This window comes from Spizellomyces punctatus (genome assembly GCF_000182565.1).
Source record: "Spizellomyces punctatus DAOM BR117 chromosome Unknown supercont1.2, whole genome shotgun sequence".
NCBI lineage: Eukaryota > Fungi > Chytridiomycota > Chytridiomycetes > Spizellomycetales > Spizellomycetaceae > Spizellomyces > Spizellomyces punctatus.
The window spans coordinates 946,342-956,052 of record NW_015971538.1 but is presented as its reverse complement, the minus strand read 5'-3'; the positions used below and the strand labels follow the sequence as shown (position 1 = coordinate 956,052).

At 47.0% G+C, this 9,711-nt stretch overlaps 4 protein-coding genes across 4 annotated transcripts; 3 read left to right on the top strand and 1 right to left on the bottom strand.

The window, feature by feature from the left end:
• The first annotated feature begins 290 nt into the window (after window positions 1–290).
• Window positions 291–1,738, top strand: SPPG_01253 (protein-histidine N-methyltransferase). Its single transcript, XM_016749579.1, has 8 exons — window positions 291–338; window positions 407–493; window positions 552–729; window positions 790–881; window positions 941–1,012; window positions 1,087–1,257; window positions 1,321–1,451; window positions 1,514–1,738. The coding sequence occupies exons 1-8, from the start codon at window positions 315–317 to the stop codon at window positions 1,662–1,664; spliced, it is 906 nt and encodes a 301-aa protein (XP_016611835.1). The 5' UTR covers window positions 291–314; the 3' UTR covers window positions 1,665–1,738.
• Window positions 1,739–2,145: 407 nt separating this feature from the next.
• SPPG_01252 (endonuclease) lies at window positions 2,146–4,336 on the top strand. The gene is made up of 4 exons (XM_016749578.1): window positions 2,146–2,477; window positions 2,540–2,592; window positions 2,673–2,955; window positions 3,031–4,336. The coding sequence occupies exons 1-4, from the start codon at window positions 2,246–2,248 to the stop codon at window positions 4,242–4,244; spliced, it is 1,782 nt and encodes a 593-aa protein (XP_016611834.1). The 5' UTR covers window positions 2,146–2,245; the 3' UTR covers window positions 4,245–4,336.
• Window positions 4,337–4,442: 106 nt separating this feature from the next.
• On the bottom strand, window positions 4,443–6,456 carry SPPG_01251 (DNA-directed RNA polymerase I subunit RPA49). The gene is made up of 10 exons (XM_016749577.1): window positions 6,354–6,456; window positions 6,130–6,295; window positions 5,945–6,068; window positions 5,710–5,875; window positions 5,586–5,641; window positions 5,382–5,512; window positions 5,245–5,317; window positions 5,022–5,179; window positions 4,832–4,957; window positions 4,443–4,773 (listed from the first exon to the last, which is right to left on the bottom strand). Exons 1-10 carry the CDS (start codon window positions 6,439–6,441, stop codon window positions 4,653–4,655), a joined length of 1,209 nt encoding a protein of 402 aa, XP_016611833.1. The 5' UTR covers window positions 6,442–6,456; the 3' UTR covers window positions 4,443–4,652.
• A 168-nt stretch (window positions 6,457–6,624) lies between these two features.
• Window positions 6,625–9,582, top strand: SPPG_08917 (uncharacterized protein; the record flags this gene model as incomplete). Its single annotated transcript, XM_016757066.1, has 13 exons — window positions 6,625–7,018; window positions 7,079–7,137; window positions 7,193–7,487; window positions 7,616–7,706; window positions 7,759–7,876; window positions 7,935–8,034; window positions 8,108–8,227; window positions 8,294–8,355; window positions 8,416–8,494; window positions 8,556–8,639; window positions 8,707–8,865; window positions 8,931–9,499; window positions 9,556–9,582. The coding sequence occupies 13 exons, from the start codon at window positions 6,625–6,627 to the stop codon at window positions 9,580–9,582; spliced, it is 2,157 nt and encodes a 718-aa protein (XP_016611832.1).
• Between the last annotated feature and the right edge of the window lie 129 nt (window positions 9,583–9,711).

The window sequence follows — 9,711 nt, the reverse complement described above, 5'->3', positions numbered from 1 at the left end:
AGGCCGACATGGCACACCTGCAATAAAGCGAATCCTTCCTTGACATCATCTAGCGTCAGCCCATCGCCACCCAGTAGCTCATCAAGCCATTTTAATGTCGCCAAGTTATGCGCTACTTCTCCCATTACAAGATCGCCTAGTCGAACGGTTCAGCGACGGTTCAGCCACGGTTCAGCGACGTTAGGGACGCCGCGATTAAACGCGCTTCACGTAATCAGTTGAAGCCACACTTCGAGCTTCCTTAACGACCGCGCATAGCAACGTAGTGCCCTCAAGGATTAGGTTGACGGTGCTGATACAGCCAGCAAACAACGATGTTCTTGTTCAGTTTCGGCCAGGTGCGACCCCTTGAGCCCGATGAATTTACACTGCACAACAGTGGTCTAATATGGGTCGTATTTTTTAGGAATCTGAAACGTCGCCGGCGGCCGAAGACAATGCCGTTTCCTCGCCATTGGCGCCCTGTAGGCACATTGCCCTGGACGCAGATCTTGTAAGGGATGAAAATCGTTATCTCGACGTTAGTGGAGACTAATCGTATCGAAATGAAGCTTGAAAAACACATACAAGTAATCGGGGAAGTTGTCCCAACAATGGCAGGGAGCTTGCTCAAAAGAAATGTTGCGGATATAAAGTTCGAAATCGCGGAAACGGATGATCTTGAGGATGGTAACTTATTGGCGAACGTTGTTGTGTCACAGACGGACTTGATTCCTGGAGTATATGAAGGTAAAATTACTCGGTTCAATTCCTCGCAGAGAATACCAAGTGATAAATGTGTTTATCCAGGAGGATTGAAAACCTGGGAGTGTGCAGTAGACCTGGTCAACTATCTTGCATCCTTAGACCCAGCAGAGCTACATGGGAAGCGAGTCATAGAGGTGCGATCCCACGTCCTCGCGATGCTGAAGTTCGACTGCTTCTCACATATGTCTAACAGCTGGGGTGTGGATCCTCATTACCAGGCATCTTCTGTCTGACACAGGACGCCGTGGTTGATTTTCAAGACTACGTGAGTCTCTCCCATTTCATTCACTACCACACCCTCTTAATTTCTTATCTGACGTCGACCTCCTATTCAATCAGAACGAAGACGTGCTCCGCCTCGTTACCATCCCAAACGTACTGCTCAACACGACGCAGCGCCCATCCAACCCACCCACACATACATCCGTGACCTTCGATGCTGAATTGGACTTCTCAACACTGTCAAATATTCCTTCGCGCTTTTGGGCTGGAGATTGGGGATCACTGAAGGTAGATTATGGAACCTTGCTATGTGGTTCATATGTACATGCCCCTAACGTGTCTGTCGAACAGGAAACATTAGCAACACTTGCCGAAGATGACAAGTACGACATTGTCCTCACATCGGAGACAATCTACGCATCCGAGTCACACGCTCGACTACTTGACTTGATACAAGCCACTCTCAAGACCGATGGGGTTCTGTAGGTTCTATTCTTTCGAGACTACGCTTTCGCTTTCCTCTTTGTTGAACATATCAAACTAGGTTTGTGGCCGCAAAGACGACGTATTTCGGTTGTTCAGGATCACTTCCCACATTTCTGCATCTCGTACGACAGCGGGGGGCAAGAGAAATTGGGACGGTGTGGGTTGAGACACAGTCCGTACGGCGAGAAGTCGTACGAATCCGGTTCTGAACTTGCAAATATACATTATAAGGAATGTTTATATATGTAATTTATTTTAAGATATTTACGACTTTTTAGTATCGTCATTTCTCGTCATCCCATCGTTCTTGCTTGCTCAAAACATCGGTTATTAACCCATGCCTGCTCCATAAACATATCTGATTCCGAATGAAGTCGTCTGGCGGTATCTGGGGTCATAAGCGCAGAAGCGCAGAGTAGATGTTATTGACATAATATGGGTTATCGTGCTTTTTATACTGTTCCTCTTTTCAGCGAGAGCCGCTTGGAAGCGCACCAGAAGCTGCAAGGGTACACTATGATTTATGGGCAAAACCGTACTGAATTATCAGTTTGAGTGAGAAACATAAACCACATAGATTTTAATCAGTTGAGATGTGAAAATCCCAATATTACAATATGAATATAATCTACAAGGAACCCTGTAAAACCATTCCGTTTGCGAGTTACCGCACGACCCTGCAATGGTGCCGGACTTTTTGCAATCGCAAGTTGTAGATCGCGCGCGCGTTCACGATCGCAGAGACCACATAGTCATGCTGCACAAACTGAAGGTTGACTGAAGGCAGCCCATGACGGACGATACAACAGCCTCTATCTCGTCCCAAGCTGCTGAAACCGTACCTCAGCCCGTCCTGTCGCAGCTCTCGCCGACCTTTTACGGATGCTACTTACTGTCCTCGCTGAAGGAAGGATGCACCAACCATGCATATGTGGGCTCTACTCCCGATCCCGTCAGACGACTAAGGCAGCATAATGGAGAGATAAAGGGAGGGGCAAAAAAAACTGAGAAGAAGCGCCCTTGTAGGTTTAGAATTGACACACTCCGCGAGCCTTGTTCGCGAAGCCTAACGTGTTTTATCTAGGGGATATGGTCGTGGTCGTTTACGGTTTTCCAAATAAATATGCTGCTTTACAGGTAAATATCTAAATGAAAACCCACATTATTTTCAGTTCAGGAGTAAGGCTGACAGACAGCATTTTCTGACTGACTGGAAGTTCGAGTGGGCTTGGCAAAAACCGCACCTGTCCCGGCACTTTTCAGCCGCATATCCTGGTGCCTACAAAGGTACCAGAAAGGAAATGATGCTGCCAATCAAACTACGAGTCCTTTCAGATATGCTCCATCTAGAGCAATGGTCAAGGTGGCCATTGAATATTCATTTCACATCCACGGTTGCTGCATCCATGTTTGGACAGCTTCCAAGTGCGCCGCCGAGACATATTGGCATAGCCCATGGCACACTTGTGGAAGTAGGGAGAGACATTAGAAAGGAGGAAGGTAATGTTATTCTTCTAATTACATGTCGTACTATAATTACGCTGAGGGTTACTAACGATGTGCATTTTGCGGCAGGGGCCCTAGTCGCTTCGAAACTCGACATGCCCAGCATAGAGCACGACTGCGTTGTGTGCCTTGAATCCATTGAGATCGAACAACCATCCGACTGGCTGTGCTGTAGTAGAGATCAATGTCCGATGATTGCTCACCTCGTTTGTTTATCTTCATGGTTTCTCTCAGAAGAGGCTGCCGAGCGCTTGGGGTCAGATCATTCTTCTGAACTATTACCTGTGATGGGAACATGTCCGTTATGTCGTGTGCCTTTGAGATGGGGAGATCTCATTATGGCGATGAATGGACGGATGAACGTGATGCGGACCGGAGGTCAAGCTCGCAGGAATGACATAACCATTGCAGCTACGTCGCATGGAATGGTGGAAATGCAGGCCGATGAATCGCAGAACGATGAGAATAGTGTAAATAAGGCAACGCGGGCCGATTTAAAGGGAAAAGATAGCACGGAGACGGCAACAATAAAACCGCGATTGAGGAAGATGCTCACACGAGATCTGGTTAAAGCCGCGACAGTGGAAGTGTTATCACAAGGTCATTCCGTGAACCAGAAGGATACCAGAATTGCGAAGGATACTTCTCTGAAGACCGACAGTGGGCTGACTGCCGAGCAATTGCAACGAAGCATGGATCCGCCATGCCGCTCGAATGCAGGTCACGGTGACGCCATTGGAAAACGAAAGACTTTGAGAGCACATATGAGATCGCATGAAGACGGGGAACATATCCCACCATCCATAGGAGCCACCTTGTCCGTGATGCCGCTGCAAGATTCGAATCAGAATTCACTGATCACATCTCATTGTAGTTCCACGAAATCCGTCGGAGGGACCTTAAAAGCTTCCTGGGTATCTCTTTTGCCCACTGCTCAAAGTGAAAAATCAAACGGGGTTAAATTGCCGTCCACCGTCAAAGAAAACGCCCCGCCCCAAAGTCTGCGAAACAGAAATTGCCACCAACCAATTCCCGTGAACAATTACCCGATGGTATCCACATCAAAATCTAAAAACAAACAGAAGAACAAATACATGGTTTATTCTTTAGATCACACGCTGGACGGAGACCGCGCTCTGTCCCCGAGACCTGTTGTGTCGGAGATCAGTAAACAGAACAAAACAGACGCTGAATTTGGTGATGCTCTGGTCATGGGCTGTGAAAATGATGACGAGGATGTGGCCTTTTTGACGAAGAGAATAGGTGGATTGGGACTCAAATGATAGGATCGCAGAGAAGCGACTGGATAATTCATATTTGAATCAAATAACAAGAACATCCACTACAGCATCCCCTACCGCTGTGCTACTTATTGCATTAGATTTGAGCTTTTACAGCTTGGTCTAGAGCATACCCACTCCAAAAGTACACCTTTGGATGTGAGGAGCAGGTCCCTACTGCTCATGACTACTAGTTAAGCACCAGGAGACGCTACCCGGCAAATTGTGAACCGTATATATTTTTCCCAGGATAGCGCATCATTCCATGTAAAACATCCGGGGGACTCAGAATGGGCTAACTGGAAAATAATAAGACTTCGAACCCAAGTCTATTGATTTTCACATCGGCGCTAATTATATATGCATTGAATCTATAGTCATGAGCACCGGCCCACCATAGAGAAAGCCTCTTCAACGTGTTCTTTGTGGGAAGACAAGAGGAACAGTGAGCGCCATCCTCTTCGTCGATTTGCCTTCGGCGTTCTTGACTTGTTGGTGTTTGCATCCCAATTCTTTTGCAATGTCGTTCATTCTAGCGGTTGCCCGTCAGTTAAACCTCTGGCGGCGGGGTTGGCATATTCTGGACTTACTTGTTGACTGCTATACCCAAGTCCCGTGCTATTTGACTGGCGTCCACCTTGAAGTCGTTGAGAATCAGGCATAAAGTCAATATGTAAGCTCGCAGCTTATCTTGCAACTTGGGCGACATTCGATATCTGACATACAACTTCGATAAGCACTGCATAGCAGGGTACAGCACAATGCGAGAGCTCAACTCACCGTCTCCTTCCCTCATCTTCTTGAAACTCTGTGAATTCATTCATCAGCCTCTCCGCAACAATCTGCGGTGCTCCTCCGAGCCTCTTTCCAACTGCCTGGCTGTTCAAATCCTTGTCTTTGAAACCATGGAATTTCATCAGATACGCAAGATAAATGAGCTAAAGGGAAGTGCACAGTGGTTAATGCAGTTACTACAGGGCACTCGTAAGCACACAGTATTCACCCTCCGCATCCTGACGCTATCATCCTTGACCTGTAGACAAACGTGAATCTTGTCCCAAACCCATGATGTAGGCCTTGTAATGGACAAGTCAGCATGGCCAGAACAGAATCAGAAACTGCAAATTGGGTGAAACATACGATATGGGCTCGAGAAGCTCCTTAACGTCAGATGCAGATCTGGCTCTCCATATCTGCTTGAAGGGAATCGCTTGGAGTTCCGCGGGAGTTATGATGTCCTCCACGTTGTACACATCGGCGGGGGATTGAGCCTGGCGAATGAACAGGTATGAGCCAAATGAGGACGTCAATGACAATTCATGTCCACGGTACAATACACAGTACCTGAAGGTTGTAAGGCGGTATACACCTGTCGAGCTGTGCCTCTTGCCGAATCTCCTCTGCCATAGCAGATAGCTGTGAGCAATCTCCTGAAACATGAGCATATAGCAAACCTTCAGATACTCACCCCTGCTCGGAAGCGTTGCCGCCTTTTCGTCAATGGCGCCCTTTATTACATCCTCAACTTCCGCCATGCCCCGCACATCAACTACGTTCTTCTCCAGTGCTCGGATGGCTTGACGACGCTTCTTTGTTCCAAAGGCCTCACCAAGGGCATTTCGTGCGAGCATATTCTACAGAGAGTAGCGGCTATTGTAAGCATAACATATTGAAGAATGCCATCTGTGCCGCCAAGTACCCACCTTCTCCGCAATATGCTTAGATTCGTGCCGCTTGAGTGTTTTGACTGTTGTGGCCATGCGAAATGCATCGGATTCACGCAGCGTGAGCTGCTTGGTGTTCTTATCAAATACACCGATGACATATCTGCATAATACAGTAGCTGAGCTTCTCGCACCTCGTCCTCTATGTGACAACGTTACTATACCGGCAATAGCGCTTGTTCCCAGCATTATCTCCAACATATTCAAGTTTCGAGGTTTGGCCCACCACAATACGACGCTTCTTCCGTACAGCCCCCGACTCATTTTCACCACGTACAAATGTTTGAAATTTGACAGAATGGGGTTTCGTTGGGAAGTCTGGGAGGGTGACTGGAAAGCCCACTTGTCAGTCAAGAATGTTTTGTTTCTTGTTGGCACAAGTACCCACCTAGAAGGGGTGTGTCGTTCGTGTCATTGTCAAAGGTCGCTGGCTTGATAGAACCGCCTTCTACAACCTTTCGCTTTTTCGTTGACATGGTGTGGTGCTTGCTACGAGAGCTCGTTCAGAGCAACCCTGGCTTGAGAGCATCGCACTTTGAATTTGCCATGGCAACATATTATGCTTACCCAAGCGCTTACCTATCGGCTGATTCAGCATCGTTGTTCCAACCCGAATGCTTGAACTTTTTGAAGTTTCCTTCAGTAAAGATCAAGATAAAATGCATAAATCTTCCCTCCAAACACTTCCTCATGCAGGCCTACATAGTCAGCAACGGTCTCACAGCCTTCGCGCTTACCATTCGGAGATATCATTAGCGCCCGGTGGTGCATCCGCTTCCAACCTCTCCCGAAGAACATCAAGCAATATGGCAGCGTCCGAAAATAATTTGCGCAAATCTCTCTCGCTCATGGAAGACCTCGACGATAACCAATCACATAATTTTGGGGAATTCTTAGTTGCAGCCGAAACTCTCGAGAATATCGTGAACGAGAGCGTATTCGTTGGAGCTGCCCCACTGAAGCGGACTAAATCAGGGCAAGTGGATCATGCGGCTATCTGGAGAGAGAACATGGGGGATAAGGTTTTAAAATTGGTGTATGGAACGATGAAATGTAAGTCAGTTATTGCATTAGCTTTTATTGATTCATGTTGCCCACTGCTGCATAATTCAGATATGACATACATTGATACAATACTGGTTAAAACTCAGTTTCTAGTATATCATAACGAGGTAAGCCGCTTCTAGACCGTAATTCTACGTATGAGGCTCTCACCTACCAGTTCAGTTCCTCAACCACCTTGGTCTAGTCAAAGTTATGATGTACGACCTCATGAAATACCATTTCAATCATCATCGATACCCAGATATAAATTATGATCTTCCGAAAGATGCATCCTCATCCGATCAAGAGGGGGTGGAAGTTGTGCAAAGTCTTGATACAGCACTCCGCGCTTTCCAAATCAAGCTCGCCGCTGCGTATGCGCGAATTAGGATTGACCGAAGGGCTAGCGGTGACACACCACAGGAGCAAATGGCAAACGTTCTGCCAGAGACTGTTCGGGAGAAAGAATATATTGCAGGTAAGCTGCTGGTGACCATGTGGGATGACCCGGACTGTCAGAATACCGGGGAGAAATATCTTGCGTACAAGGAGTGACAGGGCTATTGCATCGCATTTTACTGTATATAACCTCCAACTCACTGATAGTGGACATGCCAAAATGCCTTCGGATAAACAAGTACAAGACGACTCGGCGAGCGATCTTGGAAGAGCTCACCCGATCACGGAGCAGTATTAAGTAAGCCGCGATGAATCTTACAATTTGGTGAATTTATCTCAACTTCTTTTAGTGCTTCAAACGATATAGTGGTTGATCCGGACTTTGAGGACCTTTTAGTTGTGTCACCAGAGCGATTCGCTGAGATTAAAGCAAGCAGGATTGTTAATGATGGAAAGCTGATTTTTGAGGTAGTTGACGTGATCCACTAGCAATGACTGGCCATCGTTCTAACGGTGGACGTATCAGGAAAAGGCGAGTTTTTGGTGCCCTCGCTACATCCGTTCGTTACTGCCAGAGTTAGCGTCGCAAGGGGAGGTACAGATACTCGATGCTAGAGCAGGCTGTGGTGAGTGTGATACCATTTTTCTTCCTCCCTCCCCCTCGTTTCCTGTAGCAAAGGTCACTAATCAGATATATAGGTACTAGGGCGCTGCATCTGGCGGTAGAGGTTGATGTCATTGGAAAGGTCTTTGCATGTGAAGCCAGGGCTGGTCGATTAGAATCGTTCAAAGCACATTGGGGACTGCAGGGATGTCAGAGTAAGTGAAATAACAATTGAAGAGACTGCTGTTATGATATCAACGGAATCTGATACTGCCTCGCAGATTTGGAAATCATCGAGTCTGATTTCACAAATCTTGATCCCCTCGATTCGAAGTATGAAAAGGTTTGTGGTTATTTGTGGTGAGGCCGCATGGTAAAGCAAACTCAAGTGCTTCCAACGTAGGTCTCAGTGGTCGTTGTGGAGCCACCTAATTCTGCAACCGCAATTTTGGATAAACTTGGTTATCTTCTCCAGGAGGAAGGTAAGCTTGTGTTCGATTGTAACCCTCTTCCAAAGCGCATTTTAATTTCTCCCATTTCAAGAATTTCCAAATGACCAATACACCCAAAAGGATCTGTGGTCACTCAGAAGCCAGCAGCTAGGAATGTTGAAACATGCCTTTTCATGTGGGTACGCAGCGAACAGCGCCTATACGGTCTCAAAGAGTAACACAGAATACGATCACTTTCAAAGTTCCTAATGTCAAAGTGATATTGTATATAACCCGATCTGTAAACGCGGAGGAAAATGAACAAGTTGTTCGCGAAACTCTGGAGGCCGTTGGTGATAAATGGGAGCTGGGATGTGTATTGCCCGATGTTGCAGTGGAGAGAACAGAGGAATATGAATTAGGTACGTGAGCTGTTGGCTCTTCACGACAAATGGCGTCGGTATGCTGATATACGTTTTCCCTGCAGAGGAATGCTTCAAGATCCTTCCAACTGAATCAACTGGAAACGGAATTTTTATTGCCAGCTTTCATCTGGCGCCAGAATCTCCACCAACTCCAGAAGAGGTGTCCGAGGACAATCCGCAATTTGTCTCTCTAGAAGATGTGCAGGCAGGAGACGCAGTCAAACCACGACGACGGAAGCGAAAAGCCACGCGCCGCAACGCATCAAATACGCTTTCAATGCCTCGGCTATCCAAAGCCTTGACTGAGTCGGTGAATCGTCTTGCAGTGCCACGAGGTCGCAGTCAAGCAGATATGCTTGCGCGTCGACAAAGTAAACCCGTCACCCATGGCACAAGGGACGCCAACGACAAGGAGGACGCTGAGGGAGAGATCAATGATGACCCGGATAATTCTGAAACACGCACCGAGGGTCGCAAACAGCAGATATCTGTTGTAAATGACAAAGCCGAGATGTACAAAGCAGATATCAGCATATTTGGCCTCAGTTTAACTAGCTTTTATGCGCCGCGAGATGCTGCTGTCAAAACATTGGGCAATAAGCCACTTAACAAACCCAAGTGGACCTATCCTGTAAGTTCCAAAATACAGATTGTTGACTTTTGAATGGCTACTGACGCCTTAAGCAGGTGCCGAATCCCAGGCCATGGCGATGATGGTTCAAGCGGTTGCAAAGACGAAGGAAGATCCCCCAGAAGAACTCCTGCTCTATAAAAGTTCTTGTTCTTTGGTTCTTTGAATAACACCCATGATCGGCTTCATCTTACATAATCAAATGACTCATC